The 22906-nt window shown below is 39.9% G+C and overlaps 1 protein-coding gene across 11 annotated transcripts in view; it reads left to right on the top strand.

Annotated features, from left to right (window-relative positions):
- The window catches only part of dachd (dachshund d), a 121482-nt gene extending 98812 nt beyond the window's left edge, over positions 1–22670 (top strand). For 8 of the 11 annotated variants that reach the window (XM_039818131.1, XM_039818138.1, XM_039818134.1 and 5 more), the window contains exons 9-13: positions 10889–11034; positions 13532–13679; positions 14425–14583; positions 15886–15954; positions 20539–22670. In XM_039818131.1, the coding sequence (XP_039674065.1) occupies positions 10889–11034; positions 13532–13679; positions 14425–14583; positions 15886–15954; positions 20539–20576 (560 nt within the window). In that variant the 3' untranslated portion in view covers positions 20577–22670. The remainder of the gene's footprint in view (positions 1–10888; positions 11035–13531; positions 13680–14424; positions 14584–15885; positions 15955–20538) is intronic. The other 3 variants (XM_039818136.1, XM_039818139.1, XM_039818141.1) reach the window with 1 other exon arrangement.
- The last annotated feature ends 236 nt before the right edge of the window (positions 22671–22906 follow it).

The following is a 22906-nucleotide window of genomic DNA, read 5'->3' on the forward strand; positions in this document are numbered from 1 at the left end:
GCATGTGTGTGTGTGTGTGTGTGACAAAAAAAGAGAGTCAGACAAAACAGAGCAATGCAAACAGAGAAGGAAGAAGATTTAACCAAATATCCACACACTAAATCAACTGAATGTTTCCTCAGTAGCAGAAATCTTACTTCTTAACTGAAGTGCCTCCTCCATACTCTGATAATCAACACAAATGGACTGTAATTTCTTCGCAATATTAGAGGAGAAAGCAAATGACCCAGCACGCCACACCAATTCTAGCTAGTTGACCCACACACATCTACCCGCAAACACGCGCTGCATTATCTTTGAGATTGTCAATTCCTAATATGTCACTGGACTTGATTAGGATTCTGAGCTCTCCAGTGTGTGCACCAGAGGTCTCGGGCTGTGGAAAACATTTTTATAAAATAACCCATTAATGCAGAGGAGTGCAACTAAATTAGTTACCAATTTGCTGAGCATGAATTAATGAAGAGAGCTTCTCCCGGCTCCCACAGTTGTAATTTTCATAATAACCCCAGACCTTTATTTGGCAGGTTGTTTAGTTTTTTCGTTTGAAGGTTTTCATTAGTCTAATGAGGACTGTGCAAGGGCGAGCAGTCAGCACAATTTACATGAGGAAGCTATCATAATAAATGAGGCAATTTGAATAACATGCACAGGTTTATGCAGCGAGATAAGAGAGATTGTAGCAGCCAGATTCGGAGGTAACCAATACATTAGAACCAACTAATAACCAAAGTAATTCCAATAAAAGCTTTAAGTGAGAGGAATAAAATTAATGATAGATATATTGAACTGTAATGATATGATACATGATGCATTAGATTAATAAAACAAATGTGTTCCATTGTTAAAGAGAGGGTGAGGCCTCACCATCCGAAGCTTTGTTTATAGTGAGCTTTTTAATTAGGCTTGTTCATCGCATCAGTTTGTTTAGATAAATGAGATAACATTCCAATGGTTTAATGATATCTCTCCACTTGTTTGATCTTTATGATCCTGGCAGAGCATTAAATTAATCTCTTGCAATGCACTCTTAGAAGAGAGCACAGTGGGCGCAGAGGAAGGATGCAGTGCCCCGGCTCATATGGAAGCTATTTAAATAGCCAAACACCTCAGAGACAGGCACTGTAATGTCACATCACTCATATCCTATGAACATGTCTCATCTTTTTCATGTCATCTCTGCTGATGAAGGACAAAGGCTGTTTGTTGTTGTCTAAAAAAGACCATTTCCAAAGTTGTGTCACCCAGTGCAGAGTAACCAGATGGTAGTTTTTTTTTTTATTTATTTTATTAGGGGAGGCGCTGTTGTTTGAACTTGATTATTTTTAGTCCAAAAAATTTGCCCGAGAAAAAAAAAGGGGGGAGATTAGATGATGTGTGAGAAAAAAGGCTAGTAGAAAGCTAAGTGTTATCTCACATGTGACTAATTGAATTGCTTCAAACAAAAAGTCTGTGGCAAAAGCTTCCGACAAGCCTCTGTCTCGTGAAACAGCAGGTAGCTGACAAACAAGGGGGAATTTTAAAGGTACGGAAGCCTTTGGCTGTAAACTCACTTTGGACATCAAACACTTGACATCATTTTATTTCCTTTGGGAGAAGGTGTTTGAAACGCAAGCCATATGTATAGTACGGCGAAGTATAAGAGTTTTCTGTAAATACCATGTGGCAGTTTAAGCATTTTGCCAACAACAAATTTCACCACTTTACCTCAGCCCTCCCACTGCAGTTAAACATGCCACATCTCTTTTACGCAGAGCTAAAATGCCTGACAGGGAGAGTCAACTACAGTATGTAAACTGATTCTGTAAACCATATTTTAAAAGTGGGTGATTCACTGGTAATGTGATATTGGCACTTCCCTGGTAAATGTTATATATCCTTGTTGACACAACAGGAGATGCACTCGTAATGTCCTCCCAAGCACAAATGGATGCTCGCGGTGTGTTATGTCATCTAGAGGTGCATCATTTCATACCTGCTATCAACTGAGCAATCGTTGATGCATCCAACATCGGTGTGACCACAATGACACAATGGCTGATTTGCCTCGCCTTTACTTTGTCAGGATGCTGCCTAGATGTCCAGTGGTTGGTGCACTGTGCACTGTCTGCAGTCCCAGTTTACAGTCTGAATGATGAAGTGGAGCAGGTACCAGTGTCACAGTCTATTACATACAGCTGCTATGGGCAAGGACCTGTGGACACTGATGAGCTCATGTAGAGAGGAGGATATATTTAGAAGAAAAAAAAGATGAAAAAGGCCCAAAAAAAAGTGATTTCTAGCCTTTGTAGTCTTTGTTCTGCTCCTCCTTTGCATAAGCATTTGCAATGATAAAAAGGAAGTTAGGGGACTTTGGGTCAGGTAAAAGTTTCAGCATCAGTTGTGTGCTCTTTTTGTGGCGTAAATATTTCACTGACATTGATGGTACCTCCATACAGTATCATTAAAAGTTTGATATGTTCAGTGTAAGCTCCTTCTCTTCATCTTTCTGACTTTAATGCATAGTGTTTTGTTCAGTCCTCCCGATGTCCTTGGCGTTGCAAGCTTCAAACACATGCTGACTACCTGACTTTCCCTAAGTCAGGAGGCAAGATCATTAGCCATCACAACCCTGAAATGTGACTTGGCAGACAATAATGCTTTATGATCAAACAACTTGTCAGTGCGTCCTGTTGAAATGAAAGAGTGCAAAAAAATAATTCAATAGAGGATCAATCAAATTTCCACAGCCCATGTGAGAGAGATTGCTGATGGTGCAGAGAGGGGCTATTCCTCGAGGACATGGGAGTTCATTTGGATATTTGTTCTCCCCCTCATGAATGTTCCATTGCGTGACACCATCTCCTGCTAATCACATTTCACTGAAAAGGGGGATGCTTTTAGGGACGTTGAAAAGAGAGAGGTTCTTTTTAATCTTTGAAATGCCTCAAAAGTGACAGAATGCTTTCTCCTGCCAAGATGTGAGCCTCGGATGGGGAGATAAATATGCTGTGGTCAGCTAAGTGTATCTAGTGAGCAGAGAGGCAAATTTAATAATGCATTATCATTCACTGGCGAAGGTGAAATCTCCCTGTCCATCAGAAGGCTGAGGCCTGTTTCATGTTACCCTTCACTGCAAATGAACAAGTGCTTTACTCAGCCATACCAGAGATGCACAGTAGGCACCAGTGCTCTACTATATAATGCTGCTGTGGACTGTCAGGAAAACAGGTCTGTAATCGAAACAATCATCTCTCCGTCTTGACTGGAAGACATTAATGATCCCGGTCCTTATTCCTGATTAAAACCGTTTTGAACAATAACCTTTTTTTTTTTTTTTTTTTTGTTCTTCGTCTCTGAGAACACACGGTGCGTTTTACATATCTGAGCATCTGCTATTATGCAGATTATGTGAACATATTTACCCGAATGCCCTTGGACAACAGCATTTAACAATTATGAAGATTATGTACAATGCGGGAAATTTGTGATTCAAAACAATTCGTATCTTAGCAGTGGCAACTGTTGCAGACAGATAAGGTTGACCCTGAATATGTATTTCTGTACTTTTTGAGACATTCTGTGCGCTTGTTTGTATAATTTAATATTTACATGTAAACAGTAATTAAGTGATGCTACCGACATGCCAGGGCCAGGCTCTGCCAAGGTAAACACCAGCCCTAGTAGTTTGCCACAGTCTATCATGTTTACAGACTTGCAGAGCCGAGTGCTGTTTTTGTGCTCTTCCTTGGCAAAGCCCATAAAACACAACCAATTGGATGCCGAGTGTTGAACACAGTCACTCTTATCGTCTGGCAGTCTGCTCGCTGACTTGAGGACATTGTGAGTCAAACCTTTAAATTTTCACTCTGCGATAATTACGCCGCTATACTTGAGCTTTTATATCCTTTCACTGAGAGAGTAAATCATTCCTAATAAAGAGAGAAATAATAGGGGGTGGAGGGAAAAGTGCTTGAGGACTAATTCTCTTCACTCCCTCCATCTCTGCTCTCTATTCTGCTTTTTGAAAGCCTTTCTCTGAGTATTCCAGTCACCTTGACTTTGCAGCTGCAGCCTTATAGTCTGTTGCTTATCCTGCCTAACCCCAGCCTGTCAATTAGGTGTTTAAAAATTAATCTCTTTAACTGGAAATACCATGCCAGCTTTCTTCCATCTGTAAATGAAGTGTTATTAATTCACACAGCGCAAAGCCAGTGTTATGAATAATGTTATCAAAACAGATTTCCACACATTTATCACGTCGCTCCCATTACAACCCCTTAAGTATTTTTATAACTGTGAAACCGGGACTACTAATGGATTTGCATCCATTTTTGAGCTTTTACACCAGGCAGCCATAGAGCAAGTGCTCCTAAGCTAGGCCTTTTAAAGTTTACATTTCCCATTTCCTCTTTTGTTCCTTCATCTTCATTTAAAAGCAGCTCAGTATATCCAGTCTGGATTAGCGCCAGCCTGTGTCGACGCTTGTTCTGCAGCAACAGAACGGCGTAGCCTCTCCCTGTAGGATTGCAATGCCAGGCAATGACACCAATGTGTCTCCCTGTCCCCCCTCCCAAACCCAGCGAAGCTCTGATCTAGCAGCAGGCTATCTGGCCAACCACACCAAGCTAATACTTGTTCCATTAAAACCTGGTGATTACGGGGGATTTCCTCTCTGTTTGTTTGTTTGAATTCTTAATTATCAATATGTAATTGGCATGTGTATTGTGATGTTGGGTGCATATTCGGTGGCATATTTTACTGGAATTCACATTGCTATCGGGTAGAAACAGGACTCCCCAGTCACTGTCTAAGTTAAGCTGCATGAGAAGTTGCTCTAATGAATTAATAAATGCTAAACAAAGGAGAACTAAACAAAGAGTGAGAAATAAATGGCTTGATGATTAGTGGGTCAGAGAGATTAGCAGGGTATACAGTACAAATGATTCCCTTCTGTAATGGGAATGATTCAGGCAAAATACCCAATCAATAGTTGAGGCCAATTTAATCTCCCGGATTCTTCTGTCAATAAACGGACCTGGTCAACAGAGGTCAATATGCAAAGACAATCTAAACACCTTCAAAGTGCCTCACTATAATACCCTTCTCTGAGTATTGTCTTCTTGACAGTTTGGGCTCATAGTCAATAGGTGAATTACAGAAATCTATTCAAGCCTGCCTGGCTGTCATTTTCCTTTTCTGAGTTTATTTTTGCTCCTCCACTCTGAGCCTTATGCTCCTAGTTTGACTAAAAACTAAGGTCATGGATTTAGCGCTGTGATCGCTCACCTTTAATCACCTTGCCCCGTTCCGTTTCGACCAATCTAACTGTGATCGTCTCTCTACAAAATGGCATTTTGTCTCCACTGCTGTTTCGCTTTAAGAGCTCATTTGAAGGTGTGCGCTGGCAGAAACAAAAGTCCTGTATGCTTTTATGCAGTCATCACAGTCAGCCAAGCCTGTAATCCTCAGAGGTCCGATAATGACATAGCCCCTGCATTTATTACATGGAGGAGAGGAGAGAGGGAAAACGCTGACTTTGAACAAATGAACACTCTGACCTTTATGCAATAAATATGACATGGGCCGCATAAAAAGACAAGATATCTTCCTCCTGAATGGAAGTCAACACAGATTCTGCTCCCTTGCCTCTTGCTCTCTCTGTTTCCATTTCTCGCTCTCTTGCTGTTTTTTCTCTCCCTCTTTTCTCAGCTAACAGTTAAACAAATGACGAAATCGATTTTAATTGTTCGCACCATAATATTTTAATCTATGCTCTAAAAGCACAATTTGTAGTTCAGAATTTTCTCTGCTGTGATAGTGTTTTACATAATGTACAATGGAGAATATTATGGACAATCATCTATCAGTATTCTAATCTCCATGCATGGTTAGATTCTTAAATTTAATCATTTAGCGGGTGTTTTCTCAGTAATGAAAGCAATAAAAAATATATTCTTTATCCCCGCCGGGAAAAAAATCTTTTTGAAAAGAGAGAATCAACCTTTAACTGTGTCTTTTGTAATCTTGGTGTGATCCCAATTGAGCATTGCGATTGTCTTCTTTTGTCACCTCCGACTGCCTCTCTGACAGTAAAGGATTTATGGTTATTTCCTCCATGCAGCCTGTCCATCTGTGGCTCTATCTTCATGTGGCCTTGAGAATACGATTCAATTTATTAAGGCAAAGCAATGGACTCATTACTTTAAAAAGGTGGCAAGAGAGAGAGTGAGAGAGAGAGGGAAGTGACACACTGAATTGGTTATTAATGGAAAGGCACAGCCATAGGGCAGTTGAAATTTAATGATATCCTACAAGAAAATATGAGGGTGTCACTCTCCAAAAAGTCATGCTAAATGTCAACATTTTAAGGTCCCGGTGCTAATTTTATGCCTGTGCACAGTAATGTTTTGGAGAGCATTTAGGAAACACGGCCCAGTGGCCAGCCTGATTATCCCGCTCACCTTCTCTCCTCTCTCCAAATGGGTTTGTGCAGCAAGCGATTTCATCTCTAAGTGAAGGGAACATTAGGGAGGGGAGAAAGAGAGAGCGATAGAGGAAAACACGCGGTTTGATTTTCATGCTGTGATAAGAGAGTGGGAGCCAAATGTTACCTGTTAATCTAGCCCAAACCGACCGGGGCTCTTGACTTTGTCCCCCAGCAGGGATGGGGCAAACACTCATTTTCCTCTCTCCGTGATGAAAAGGAAATTAGCTTAAATGTGATGAGGGCACATTAGTGTGTGCGCTGTGCATGTGTGTAATGAGTGTGTTTGAGTTTTTTTTGTTTGCATACAACTGCGTGCGTGTTTTTTTCTTTCTTCACAGTGTATACAGGACATTACACACACATGTGCACAACATATGCAAGGGATAGTCATAGTCATTCTAAAGGAATTTGTGTTGTATGGATTCATGACACACACATTCTCACAGTACATCGCAGGTTCTTACTTAAGAGAAGTGTGCCTGTAAGTCAGCCTAACCCTCCACTAGTTGGATTATAGTGTATCCAATTCTTTCTGTCAAGATGCTTAGAATAAATACATTTCAACCTTTGTTAACACTTGGAAACCTGCTTTTAAGTGTGCAGAGGTTACAATTTAAAATGTAGATACATACAATAATAATCTGCATTGATTAAAATAACCCTATGACATACTGTAAGAGCTCTTGTTATATCAATACAAATAAATATCATACAGTTAAAGCTGAATTTATTTAGTCCAAAGGACCCTTCAGAGTGCAGACATCATTTTCAAGATAAGCTGGGCTCATGTTTTTTTAAAGTGCTCAAATTGCATGCAACTACCTTTTTTGCCTAGCTCTGCATCACTGCATTTGTACCAGACAAGACAGATATTTCCCTTGACAAGATTTTTCCAAATCCACTTTAAGTGCAGGTGGAATAATGCTGTGTTAGCTGCTAATGGCTGTCCAAGAGGTCATAACTACTCCATTTGAAGGAGGCTGGTTTCTCCGCAGCCCTGGCAGGTCAAATCAAATGTAATTGTGCAGTGAAAAGCAGTGCCTTGCTTTGTGTTGCCTGTGCTGACAACCTCCAGGTTTAGCATTCAGTTCTCCTGCTGGGAGGAACACAGGTTTGCAAGGACAAAGGCTTCACCTGTCAATATATCACACTGACTGGCCAGCCAAATGTACCTCTGCTCTCCCTCTCTCTTTCCCCCTCTCTCTCCTATCTCTTTTCCTCTCTGTCTTTCATTCTCAGCACACCCATTCTATTTCAGCCTCCTCTTCCTCAGACTCTGCCTCACCTATCTATCCATCCATCCATCCATCCATCTTCTGTCTTCAACCATCTATCTCTTATTCCTGGCATCCTTCTCTTCCTCTTTCTCTCTCTTTGTGTGTCTTTCTGTATCTTCCTCTCCTCTTGCTCACACTGCCTTCGTGTGAGGACTCAGCTGAAATGTCCTGAGGGACCCAGTTTCAAACACAGGAACCAGAAACATATGGCACATTTTCAACTCCCAAGGTCAATTACAGCTATTTATCCAGAGATTGCAGCTAAATTTCCCAAGGTTTCTTCTAGATTTACCACAGATTGCAATGTGTGTCTGTCACATTTTAAATCAGGCCAGTTTCCTCTGCTTCTCTCCGCTCCCTGTGACTTTCCATCAAATATTTCAAAGGCTTTCAAGTGGGTTTTAGACATGTTTTATCTCTGGTTATCATGTGCCCCATCTTTTTTGCCTCAGCTTTACTAGGTCCAAGTGCCGCTTGCAACACAAATCTAATAACATGTAAATTGGAGATAAGCCCAGATCCCTCCAAGTGATATTTTTTACATTCATAGTTTGTCAAGTCAATTCCTGGGCCCCTGTTTTAGCAGCACAACACATGAGGAGTGAGAAAATTAACTGGATAGGTGATTCATCATTGCTAGCACACTGTCAAGGACTCCCTCTGCAGCTATTGAGAGCAGGGTGGAGGAGGAGGATGGAGAGAGGAGGGGGGCGTTGTTTAAATTATGGCATTTCATTCAGAATGCATTGTATTTACAGCGTCCCATTTTTATTTGTGGCACCTATTATCCGCCGAAACAGTTGTGCATGAAATGTTATTTGTGACAGGGGTGACCTGCGAGTGTTTTTCCACACAGTATTTCATAGTCGGGGGGACTTAACTGTACCTTTAGCGTACGGTAAGCACAAGAGGCTGTCACAGCTGCTGTTGGCAGCCTTGCTAGTGGAGAAATATCACCTGGAAACAGAGTACTCCATTCCACCGGCCCCCATCACTCCAACGCCTGTCGCTGTAATTAAGTTGAAGTCAATGATTCTGGAGCAATGGTGAGAAATAAACACGCAAACACATGCCAGCATTTGCAGCCAGGCACAGAGAGAAAATGAGGGGGGGGCGCGGGGGGTTGGGGGGCAACAACATTAGAAGCACAGAAACCACAGATCTAGATCGAATTTAAATTTGTTTCATTAAGCCAGTTTTGATTATATTGATTAAATTAGTCACTTATTAGCTAACAGTTTCCTTTCTTTTAAAATGCCTGTATTTATGCATAGCTCCTGGTGGAAATGTTATCTGACAAGGGGTGCTGCACCGTAGTTGGAGTCTGTCGAACAAAACACGCTGTTTGCTTTTCCCAGAGCATGACAGGTTGTTTCCCCTGCAACAAAGCCATCAAATATTCTGTGTGATCCAACATTGTGTTGGAGGGGAGGCCTGCTGAGTGGGAAGCCGGAGTTTGTTAAAGCAATGATTTATGATTAATGCCAACACTAAATAAGGGACAAAGTGCCTACAGTACAAATCAATTACAAAGCTACAACAGCAGACCTTTCCCCGAGGTCTACTACCGTCTCTAGTTGTTATGGGGATTTTATTGGAGGTGGGTGATGCATGCATATAATGCATGCAATAGATCTATATCAACCTGAGCTGGAGCTAACTGTAATGCTTTTGATCTTTGATTAGCTATTTTATTGAGATAAAATGGGGCTTTCATGTTGCGCCACTGTATAAGGAGAGTACATTTTATATTTCCTCCCAGACGCCCACCTCAAAATGCAGACAGGACTGCACCAAACAAAACAAATTACCACAGGAGTGGCTTCTTAAAAGTAGGCAATTCATTATTTTTATGAAGTCAAATTATAAACAAATTTTAATCCATTAGGCAACCATCCATTCTAATTAATCAACAAGAGTGAACTCCATCTGAAAAAGGAGAAAGGTTGTTTACTCTCTCCACGGACCAGCGGTGCATATTTCACCATCTTCCCCTCTCAGAAAAAAAAGAAATCGTTCTTCAAATTACAAACCTAAACTGTGAATCCTAACACTCGACTTTTGGCGCAGAGATGTTTCCAGGGCATTTGCAGATGCTTGAAATAATCTCCAATGTTTTTGCTCAATCTGCTCAGAGGATGGGTGAAATAAATACTTTAAACTAATTAATGTAAGACCAGCTGTTCCCAGCACTTGGCTAGCGTCGGTGAATATTGATGGGAGGGAGAGGCAGGGCTGTTCAGCTCTACTCGCTGTTTGTACAAGATTCAGCCTGCCACATAAACAGATATGAATACTGGATGAGAGCAGAAAGGTGCTGTGCACGACACAGCCAGGGTTCCACATTACAAATAAAACTTTTTCCCCCTTTCCATTAAATTATCAATTAAACAGCTGATGGTGCAGACTTCCTGTGGAGACCTTTTAGACTGGTGGATGTGTTTAATGAACTGGCTCTCTGCAAGATGGTAGCACTAACAAATTGTTGGCTTGATAAAAGCTCACTGGACAAAACATGTGTCAGATCTGATGGGGCAACAAACGGCAATGCCTGACATACTGTTTTAGTTTGACCAGCCTGTATCTGTGTCTGCCGGTTTGTCTGCTGCTTTCTCTCCCTCCCTCTTCTGCTCCTCTTTCCTCCTCTGAGGCCTGGTGGATGGGCTGGACAGCAGATGGCAGGGCCCTACCCCTCTGCCGGTGATGAATGGAGGATGATGTCATCTTAGGTTTGACAGGCACCCGTGCGTGCATACACAAAGGAAGCCCGAGCCTCTGGGGTCGAACTGTGGGCCTGCTTCTGATTTCGGAGTCCACATGACATCTCTTAAATGGGGGAAGCTGGATTTATGTCCTGGTTGATGTTGTTTAACCCCAAACTCAGGACTTGATAAGAAGCACTACAAAGGAGTCTCCAAGCGACCAGTCAGTCCACTATATTTCTGAGAGGATGAGAGAGCTGGCATTGGCTGCTGGAGATCAATACTGACCCAGTCTTTGCTACTGGTCAATTGAAGGCGGGGTCAATATGTGTCAGCATCTCCAAAATCTACTCACAAATTCTACCACTTAGTTTGTTTTCAGGTTTCACAAACGGTATTCTATGGTGAATCTGTTTTCAATGTTATTAATTTCTTTTCAGAGGACAACTCCATGTGCACCCCGACAGCAAGAGATAGCTACGAAAGGTTGTCATTTGCTGGACAGGCCCTGCCTCCTGGCTTCCCCTCACCATTTCTCTTCCCAGATGGCTTGTCGTCAATAGAAACTCTCCTCACCAACATACAGGTATTGTCCACCGACAGGGTTTTGCCCCCATAGTAAGAGTTAACACATTTAGACACAACTTGCTTAAAAACACACTGTTAGGAGCAGTACGTTCAGCATCTTCTGATGGTTAATACAGTAAAGGATCTCTGCACTGTACCTTTAACCTCATTTAGCCAGACAAATTCACAATTTTTGTTTCAAGCTGGTATGTGTAAAATGTTCATGAGGTTTGAGCATTTTTGAAATTATTCTGATGGGTTTGTTATAGAACAAGAAGACAATTCCAATGCTGTGTCTGCCACAGTGTCTTTGTTTTAATTACCATTTGGGGGCGCCAAAGTGGAACACCATTAAATTCTATACTAATACGTAGTTGCTTTAAATAATATATTGTCAATATGATTGTACAATACTACCTTCTCCAGAAAAATGACAGCTTTGGCTTATTGTTCAAACAGCTTAAAACATGTTTACAATCAGCATTAAATAGTGTGACTTTCTTAAGGCGTAACGTTAGGTTAGAGTGTTGAGGTCAGGTTGCATGATTGGGCATACAGAGTATTCGACTTCTCCCGTGTCCTACCATCAGGCAAAAATTGGTTTTTATTTAACCATAATGCCAAACTTTCCTTTAACATAACTTTTACCGCAGTTTTTTCCAAACATGCCCATTCTTGATCTTGGATATATATCATAGCTCAAGCTCCACTAACTAGTTTTTTGTCCGAAGCCTTCTACAGCTGATGTCCTTGACAATTGAGCAAACTCCATCTGCTGAAAAAGACTGTGAGATCCATTTGAAAACCCCTGGAAAAACGCTAGCAAGATAATGTTGATTTAAGATTTATTTTCTTTTGTCAAACAACTAACCACACCATCACCGTAGGTGTGGCAGAGGCAAAAATGCTCATATGGTTCATTTTGAAATCCACCGACAAGCAATCAGTTAAGTAAAAATTACTTACATTCGTGCCCAAAGAAAAAAACCAAGCAGGTGATTTTAGAGACTCTGTTCTTCCACAATTTAAGGCTTTCCATGCTGAATTATGTTGATAAAAGTCATTGTCATGATGGAGACTTTCTACAAGAGCTCATTTTTAGTCAAAAAGGTGGACGTCATCCACATCCTCCTTCCAGTATACTTTACATGGACATCAGGACTAGAGATACACTCAACTGTAAATCTGCATACCTTAACAATACCCATCGACTCAGAGTGCCATTTAGGCTTCAGCTCAAACACCCCCAGTCAGAAAGATAAATGTATTTGCCTTCTGTCTGAGTGTAATGATGTGTGTACACTGCTGCCCTTTCGTTGCACTTGTACCGTTGGCATCAGAGTCCTGCTTCTCCTTTTGCTCTGCGTGGTAATTAGAAAGCCACAAGTAAACCCGTTGTGAGCTCCCAACACTCACTAAGTCATCTTTGATAATGATCTGCACGTTGAATATTTATATATGAATCAACAAAATTAAACCAAGCAGAAAATTAAGATAAAGCAACTTAGAATAAATTGGGGTCAGAAGAATCAACAATTAGTAAGATATAGCCCAGTACATTTGATATAATTGCGTGTGGACGGGGAATAATTGTGATGAAAATGGCGGCGATACTGTACAGCTTTCACACGAGAGCGTTGTATCTTTCAATTCAGGACTGTCAGGAGTATATTTGGAATGGCAGTAATGTAATTGATACATGATGAGATACTTGTCATTCATATTATTCATTCCTGCCGTGCTGTGTGAGGAGCTTGAAAATGCGCTACAGAGACTAATTCTGGATATCAATTCCAATGCAGTTATAGACAGTCTGTAGAGTAAAGATGCTGACCTTGCCTGTAAACCTTTTACCCTCTACTTAGTAGACTGGAGCTTTGACCAAGAGGTGAGCTCCATCATAACCTTTAGTGTGGCAGGGCTGAACATTTTTTCCTTCTTACATTTTCTCCTTCAACCCTTCTTACTCAAGCGATCTTCTCTCTGGTTTGGTTCAGAACAGCTCTAAAGTGTAATGTCTATCTAAACTTGTATTTCACAGCTCTGACCAAAAGGGGTCAGACATTCCCAGCACTCCCATTTCAGCTATCATTATTTAAAACAAATAAATGATTATTACAAAAATGCTGGTAGATCTATGTTCATGTTTGTAGATCTCGTAGGAGCTGTGGAGCAGCTAAATGACAATGACATCTTCACCGATAAAACGACCAGAAAAGGTGGTGATACGCCAGAAAAGGAAACATGTAGCAGCAGTCAGCTTTTGGCCCTGTGTTCTGCTTCACTACTGTGGGCAGTACAAAGAACTGCTGTGACACACTTTCAGTGTGGTTTGCTGTCGCTTCATCTAGAAGCTCTTAAATAGCCCACATCACTCTCTTTTTCCCTGCTACCCACTCTGCCTTTTTTCTGTATATCTCTGTGGGTACATATACTGTATATATATATATATATATATATATATATATATATATATATATATATATATATATATATATATATATTTGTGTGTGCAGGGCCTGCTCAAAGTGGCTATTGACAATGCGCGGGCTCAGGAGAAGCAGGTGCAGCTGGAGAAGACGGAGCTGAAGATGGAGCTGTTCAGAGAGAGGGAGCTCAGGGAGACTCTGGAGAAGCAGCTCGCCATGGAGCAGAAGAACAGAGGTACTGCCTGACGACTACCTGGCACTGAATCCTCCCTGTCAGCCGTGTGTGTGTGTGTGTGTGTGTGTGTGTGTGTGTGTGTGTGTGTGTGTGAGAGAGAGGGCGGGCGGGCAGGCGTAAACATGTGTATTTTCACAGCAGTTCAGACATCCCAGGCCTGTACTCATGTCGACGTGATAGCTCCTGAATGTACACACACAGTTCTGCGTGTATGTTTAATGTTTCTTATTGCAACACTGACATGCACGGTGGCGTTTCTTTGCTTACATATACACACACACACACGCGCACACACACACACACACAGGGATCTGCTTAGCGCCAGTTTTCCTGCTCTTAAGTCAGTTGACATAATTGGTAATACACATTAACTTAGAGAAATTCACTCTCAGTCTCATGTTAAATGCATCAGCTTCATATGCTAACTGTATCGTTTATGTTTAATGAGAGAAATTCATGAAAAATATCCCAATACATTTTTCAATTTGCTTTAATTCCCTCTAGCAGTTTGTTAAGTCGCAGTCAGTATTGTCTTTTATTAAGGAAGATCTTTATATATTATAAAATATTTAGGTTTAATTGATTTCCCCTTTTCTATTATAGTGTGCTAGATTTTAAAAACGAGGTTATTATCTTTCCCTGCTAGAATGCAGTAGCTACAATAATCAGATTTCAGTTTAAAATAAGGCTGCGCTAATTTGCCCCATAGCTCATTTATTGTCACTGCGGTCTTTCCCTATCCAAGCAATCATTCAGAAGCGCCTGAAGAAGGAGAAGAAGGCCAAGAGGAAACTCCAAGAAGCTCTGGAGTACGAATCCAAGAGGAGAGAGCAGGCTGAGCAGACCCTGAAGCAGCCCTCGCCCTCTGACAGCATGCGTTCACTCAACGGTCAGATGCTCCACAGTGAGACGCTATTACTGTACTTTTCACTGCCAACACTTTCAGACATTTAGTGTGGTTCCTAGTGGGACAAATCAGGTGATCTAAAAATGTGTTGATTCAAAATGTGATTTTTCAGGAGTTTAAATGTTACCTGAAGCAAATATTGTGAAGTCACAGATGGCTTTATTTTTAGTAAAAGCATCCTTATTTTATAACAATACTGATAAAATAACTCACATCCTTGCAAGTATCTTATTATAGCAGCAATAAATAGATTACTGCTGTTTCATTCAAAATGTCAATGCTCTGTATCTTACCTATAGTGCAACTTTTCAGTTGTTAAAATCTACGTTTGCTTTCCGTTGTCATTACATCCTATCAAGTTTTACACCCTGTGCACTTGGACTGCAGCTAATCATTGTTTCCATTATATATCAACAATAAATATATATATATATATATATACAGTATATATACTGTATATCTGTCAATTATGTTCTTCATTATTCGTTTAGTTTGTTTTAGCTCATTACAGTTCCCCAAAGCAGAAGGTGACGTCTTCACATTTATCCAACCAACAAAATATTCCATTAACAATGAAATAAAGAGAGAGAGAGAGAGAGAGAGAGAGAGAGAGAGAGAGAGAGAGAGAGAGAGAGAGATTGGAGTGTTTGCTTGAAAAATGATTGGAATAATTAATTGATTATTAAAACAGTTGAATCAGTGCTAAATCATGTGATGCACATTTACAGGACATTTCAATTATTGGTAGAGGTGTAAAGAAACTATCTGCATATATTCAATACTAAACTTAAATAGAGTTATTGTTCAATACTTTTACCTGACAGGAGTTACTGGTCTGTTTGCAGAGTTTAGGTTTTGCATACAAAAGCTGATGAGCTCATAAAATATGATTTAACTTTTTTTAATATATAAAATCACTTCATTGGTGGGCACCAGCAGTATACAGTACGGGGTTATAAGACCCAATTACAAAATCAAAATATGACAATTACTATTTAGTGCAAGTACAATTTTACCTTTGACATTTTGGTACAGTACACTTTACTACCAACACATTCAATGTAGGGTCACACTTTTCAGTAATAATTATTCCAAAGTGTTAAGTATCTTATTTTACCACTTATCATAATCACACAGAGACGCAGAATTCATCCAATTCAGACGCATTCAGCGTCATGCGGCGGAGAGATAGCTTGAAGGCTTTAGCCTCTTGTTTTGAATGAACGATGCTGTGAAACTGGCATTGTGATAGGTGGATGTCAGGGATGTTTAACGGCGGTGATTCCTCTCTTCTCTCAGAATCTCTGACCCCTGAGATGGAGAGTGACCGCAGCAGTGGAAGAACAGATGCTGAAAGGACAATACAAGGTACAGGGGCTCAGATGAGACAATAAATCTCTCTCTTTTTCGCTGGCTCTCACTCTTGCTCTCTCTCTCTCTCTCTCTCTTTCTCTCCCCCCACCGCCCCGCGCTTCCTCTCTCGCTCTCCCTCAAACACACACACACACACACTCTAACACACACACTGCTTCAGTTTATGAACATTAGTGTTTCTGTGCCTGCTGTTCAGGCATACAGCTCACCATCTGGGCCACAGCACTAGGTCAAGATCATTGGTTTTCTGTAGAAATAATATTGTTCTTTTACTTGACTTTTAGTGGCCAGGATGCTTTTTAGAAACAGATCTTTGTTGTACAACACTGTACAATACAGTAGATAAAATAGTGAAACAACTAAGCTAGAATGTAACAGAGAAAGAGCGAAAGAAGTGGTTTGTTTACAGCTCAGGAATCATTAATGAGTCATAAAACCACAAAAAGCAGTGGAATCCCCCCTTTGATAGTAATAAACGGGGCAAATCAATCCATTTTATGAATAAGCCTTGTACATTTTTAATGGTTTGTTTGTTTGTTAGCCTTGGGGGTGCAGTATGTGTTTGGGGAAGGGCGCTCTAGTGATAACCTCTGTAGACTGTCTGCTATCTGTGTTTACCCAGATACAAGACACCTTGCAGAGGTTGAATATGCTCATTATTACTCGGAACGTCTTCCTTTAATACGCCTCAGCTGCGTCTGCTCAGAACCGCCCTTATCAGTGGGAGAGGTCCCAATTTATCTGGGAAAATGCTCCATGTAATTTGCTGTGAAAAGTGGAAAATATTCATCTTTGTATGCAAGAATAAGTTGGGTCCCTTTAACTCTTTAATGTTTGATTAGTCTACTTGAACTGATATTTTGTAAAAGGTCAAAAAGAAAGAAAATTGTTCTAAGAGAAATGATGACTCCTCCTTAATTAAATGTCATTCAGTCACTGCAGGGATCTGAAACAGTTTGATGTCCCAAAAAAGGAAATCCATATGTCATCATTTAAAATACAAAGATAACTTCCAGATACAGCGTAATTATAGCCCCTTATTTCATACCAAATTAGTATATTTAGCCACTTTCATTTCTTTACACTTATATGAAGAGCGGACCCTTTTCTAGTATAATTGTATAAAATGAAATGTGTTAAAGCTTCTACACTTGTATTGACAGCACTCATGGTCTCTGCTTAAATGTACAGTGACTTGCATAAGTTTACACACCCATGCTAAAGTTGACTAAAAAGAGGAATAAAAAAAACATATTTTGGAAATTGATGTTGATGCCTTAATTAAAACAATTAGGAAAAATCCAACCTTTAAGGACACCAATTTTCTTTGTGAATGAATAATGTATGAATAATGTATCGTAAATAAATAAATGTTCTTCCTTAAAATACAGGGGGCATAAGAATACACACCCCTATGTTAAATTCCCATAGAGGCAGGCATATTTTTTTATTTTTAAAGGCCAGTTATTTCAGGATACTATGCATCCTGATAAAGTTCACTTGGCCTTTGGAATTAAAATAGCCCCACATCATCATCACATACCCATCACCATACCTAGAGATTGGCATGGGGTACTCTCCATAAAATCATCTCTCAATGCAAATCAAAGCAGCTATTAGGCTAACCGACATAAAACCATGGCAATCTCTAGGTATGGTGAAGGGTATGTGTTCCAAAAGATGTTTTTTTTATTCCTCTTTTTAGTCAACTTTAGCATGGTTGCGTAAACATATGCAAGCCACTGTAGGTTCTACTGAAATGGAATTTGTTTTTTTTTTTTTTTATCTAATCGCTGTTATGAACAGTACAATGCGGCCATATCGTTTTTTGCGGTCTCTCAATCCCTCTGATCAATGCCTTGAAGAGTGGGCTGAAGGAGGGAACTGAATAACAGGCTGCAGTTTGTGTTTTTGTTCAATTAGAGAAGCGTTTGTCTGCCACCCATGTCTCCTCTGCTCTACTCTGCAAGCCTCGCTGTATAATTAACCTCAAATGGCAAAAAATGATGTTGATAAATTACACAAGCAGAAGGGGAAAAACAAGCCTATCACTCGCATGAAAGTCGAGAGAAATGTGTGGGTATATTCTCAACTCCAAACTCAGGGAGGCGAATGGAGCAAGAGAGAGAGAGAGAGAGAGAGAGAGAGAGAGAGAGGGAAAAAAATAATAATGAGGGCATAATTTTAGAGAACTAATTATTTCTATTTGTCTTTTGTCACACTTCTCTAATTCTGCGATATTAACACAGTCTGTGTTTATTAATTGCTTTTACAGTGTTTTGAATCGAGTCCAAGAGGGAACGTGGCTCTTTTCACAGGCAGACAAGCTACTAGGACTGTACCTCGCCAGTACTGCCTGGCAACGGTGCACATGTGAATATCTTCCCCCAGTATCTTCTCTGGTTCCCTGCCGCTTCCCACTCGATGTGTTCGGCAAGTTTACACGACCCTGTGCACAGAGATAAAGTTCTTTGTTGCAAGATTAAACATCAAAACAGTTAAAGTGAAATTAAAATTAAATGAATGAATGTCACTGAAGCAAAAAAGACTGTAATTAATGGATCCCTTAATTGTCTTCATAAAATATTTGCATGGGCATAATTTGCATAATTTACATGTATTAATTAATCTTTCAAAGGAATTTTATGCTGAGAGAAGCCAAAAATTCCCTTTGTTTTATTTAGCATCTAATGAAATATTTATTCTCTTTAATGAACTTTTCATCTTGATTTGAATATAAAAATACTAAAGTTTTAACATATTTTAATGAGACGCTCTTTCATAAAACAATGTGTCAAGACGTCACCAATTTTTCAAGTCATGTATGTGAAGCAGATGTTTCAACAGTTGCACCAATATTGCGTCCTGATTTGAAAAAATGGATTTGAATCAGTGAGATGTGCTTATCAGACCTCCTCGCCCATTCTCTGCCGTTCATGATAATTTGATCTATTAAAAGTAAAATAACCTCCTCCCGAGAAGGTATTAAATGTCGTCGTCCGTCAAATAACGGAATCGTCCTCGTTTTCATTAGCACCCCTGCAAACTGCTCCAACTGTGAAGCTGGGCCGGCAGGTAGACAGACTGTGAGCTGAGCACGTGATGTTTCATCTGCTCTCGTTATGAAAGGCGTGTGTGTGTGTGTGTGTGTGTGTGTGTGTGTATCAAGTTGTGTATCCTGGACCACACTCTTAGCGCTCTCTGGCCCCCTCCTTGGCTGTCTGTTCTTCATAGCGCTGCATTCATGCTGTAATGACTTTTACACAGAACTCAGTGGTTGTTGCTTGAATAGAGGCTGCAATAGTGCAATGCCTTTGAGACCTACAGCAGTGCCGGGTAATTAGCCTGTGTGTTTGTACCCCACACACACACACACACACACACACACACACACACTGTATACACACACACTGTATACACACATAAAACAAGCCTTTGTTGTCTCCACTCTCCATGCACGACAATACATTAAAAGAAAAACAGGTTAATAGGGAGAACCAGACTAATTGATAAAATATTGATAATGTAATACAGATTTTAAATTAAGCAAAATTCTTTGTGGTAATGTAATGGAATTGTTGTAGAAAATAACCTAATCATTGAAGTGTGACTACCAGCTAAAGTAAATGCACCGTCAGACGTTGTAACCAGGCATATTCTCCATGTCTCTGCAGAAAGGGAGTCGAGCGATGTCCGGCGCGGCTCGAGTCATGTCCAACAACTTGCGCTGCTAAATGTCTTTGTGTGCGTTTCTCTTAACCATTGAATTATTTAGGCGCGCTGCCATAGAGAGGTGTGCTTTCTTAAAGGCATTACTGTAGCATTCTCTGGCAGAGGAAATGTGAAGGTAATAAACGTCAAACATGCTCCTGAGCTGTGCCTAACAGATGCTTTTACCAGCTCAGCGTCGGAGCAGCACTGCTCGCTCAGGCGAACACTCAGACAAGAGTGTTTGCTGGAAAATGGACAAAGCTCGTTAGGTTGGAGGTGTCTGGAGATAACGCAGCGGAGGAATGTCTGCCGTTTTCAATAAACACTATTTCCATGCAGGAAATGTCACTTAGAGAGCGCTTTACATCATGAGTGCAGTATTATGTTCAAACAAGCGTATCAGTAGAGATGTCTTAAACACATGTGGCATACAAGTCTGATGCCTGGAGTCAGGTTATCATAGCTGCTTTTACAGTGGGCCCTTTGTTGATAATAAAATATTCATGTAACAGTGTAATTATATTTGCACTGATGTAATGTACTGTATATGAGCTTAAATACAAAGGTACAACTATTTTGGTTAGTCCTTATTTGCCTTCTACCTGACACCATGACACATTATACTGTCTTATATATATTGCAAGTAAAGTAAATGACTGTATACGATGTTTAATCGTATTCGTCATGGTATCTAACTTAATCTTATCCTCAAATCGGTTCGTGAATCCATAGTAGCACTGGTGAAAGTCTAGGGGGCAATATTGTGAAGTTACATTTCATCAACTATCACATCCTGAATAGTGCATGTGCGTCAGCAGGATGTTAGCTGTTGGCTAATCCTTGGCTCCTGTGTGTCCTCTGTTGCAGATGGAAGACTGTTCCTGAAAACCACCGTGATGTACTGATAAGGCCGTGAGGAGCTGGAGGAAATAAAAATTTCAGAAAAAAAGAAGAAGAAGAGGAAAAAAAAAAAACGAAAGAAAAGAAACCCCATGAAGATTCTCAAGAGCCCTTATCCAGGCTGATTTAGTAAGAGGAAAGAAGTCAAGCTGCTTGTAGGAGTTCAATGGAAAATGCTGTGTTCACCCAAATGCTGGAGGAGGTTGTGTCTGAATGTAGAATAAGAAGTCTTTTTCTCACAGAGGCCGACATGAAATAGTTTGATAGAGCAGCTTTTGACGTAGCGGGTTGGCCGACGTGAAGGATAACCATATATATTGAGCACAGTAAAAAATGTACCCATGGTACACTGTTGGTAATAACTCGTAAATTCACAGCACTGAAGATTTTTATACTGTATCTCAGCCAGCGAGAAAGCTTTGAAAAAGAAATTCGACTGAAGTTGTGTTTTGTATTTCAAATAGAATTTTGAGAAGCTAAAAATGACACGTGGAGATGAACCTTGTGAGGAGAAAAGAAAAATGTGAATCTATCCATGTGTTCATCAAAAGAGAAGACTGATGTTTGATTTTCATGTTTTCTAAATTAGATGACAATACAATCATGTTTCGTTTTTACCATTGTTGTATATACAAGATCTGATGATAATGACAGTAAAACTCGCTCTATCGAACCCGAGTGGATTGATGAGGTATGTGTATATAACGTTAAGAGGTATTGTGTATGCAGTAGAGATATTAGGCAAACAATACCACCATTTATATAAACCTACAATTTTGTTTTGTTCTATTTCTGAGCCACCATTCTTTCCTATAGCTGCCATTTTGGTGAGAAAGCATGCAGGCATGTAAATGTTTGTCCTGGAATTATGATATTTAATAAATCCTATATTGTGCTGAACAAATACTAGGGTTGACTCACTCAAGCCCAGATGGTTTTGAAAACATAATTATCAAACATTTCACTTTCAAAATGAAGACTTTTGCTGTCGATAGTACTGTAATCTTTGTAACAAAGGTAATATTTCTTGGAATTTACTGTACATTTTTTGTCATGAGGCACTCAAAATCAGCAACTCTCAATGCTTTTTTAAAAAGAAAATATCCAGACTAATTATGATCACGTGTCAGTTTGAGAAACGGTCACGACACAACTTTTTCGAGACTGAACGCCATTTGATTACATTGCTCAAACACAGTTCTCTTTTCTTTTTTAGAGTGTTTCATGATATCCTGGTGAGAAAGAAAAAAAAAACATAAGTTAAAATTTCCTGTTACTTTCCCTAAATGCGTTTTGAATTTTGGTGCTGTAACACCTGTGTATATTCTGTAGACATGAGCTGATGTCAGTCCTTTTAACTGAAAAACAGTTTAGACCTTACGTGTTACAATCAGGAGAGGAGTGTCCCATGTTCACAATGTGTTTGTTCTTTTTGTTCTCAATGGAGTGTCTAGGTCTGTTGTCACTGATAACTTATATAGCTTCTCGAATCATCTCTTCATTGTACTTCAAATTCAAATAAAGTTAACATGTTGATGATAAACTATGTGAGTTAACTATGTTGCCCGAACACACTTCTCTGTCGCACTTGTGTTTGAAAACGGCGAGTGTTTTTGAGGTAGAAGTCACACAGTTTTAACATTCCAGATCCAGCTTGATACAGAAGACAGCCAAACGTATCAGTTCAAGGTGATCTGATACCAATGTAAACTAATGTTAAAGGCAGCTCCTTTTTGTTTTGCGATTCTGAATCATCCTTGTGTTTTTGGCGTATTCGTTTTTTTGAGACCTTTACAATCAGCGCTCAGTCTTGTAATTCATTTCAGTGTATTATGTATGGCCTGAAAAAAAAATTTGCAGGTATACTATAGAAAAATAAATGAGCATATTGTTCTTTGCTTAAGAAAATGCAATGAGTAATCAAATGGTGAGAATATCTTGTGTAACCTTTCCTTTTCACTGAGTGTGGATGCGAGAGTGTGTGTGTGTGTGTGTGTGTGTACCCTTTGACTTTTTTAAAGAAAAACATGCTAATCCTATATAAACTATGTAAATGAGGGTGTGACCGAGCTCACTGTAAATAAATTATTTCATGTTTACTTTGAAGTGTATGACACTAATTCACAATACAGTATATCGCCATAAAATAATCAGCACTCCTTTAAGCAGTTGTACGTGCTGTAGGGTCATGCATCATACTATTCACTTTATATAAGCTTCGAGGGAGTTGTTAGGAAATTATGAAGCTGTTCTGTTAACGTTGCATTTGTCAAATGATTCTGTTTTGTAAATGTGACATTGTCAGTTTTTATGGCACTTCATACATTTTTCTTTT

Source organism: Perca fluviatilis, chromosome 12 (assembly GCF_010015445.1).
Source record: "Perca fluviatilis chromosome 12, GENO_Pfluv_1.0, whole genome shotgun sequence".
Lineage (NCBI taxonomy): Eukaryota > Metazoa > Chordata > Actinopteri > Perciformes > Percidae > Perca > Perca fluviatilis.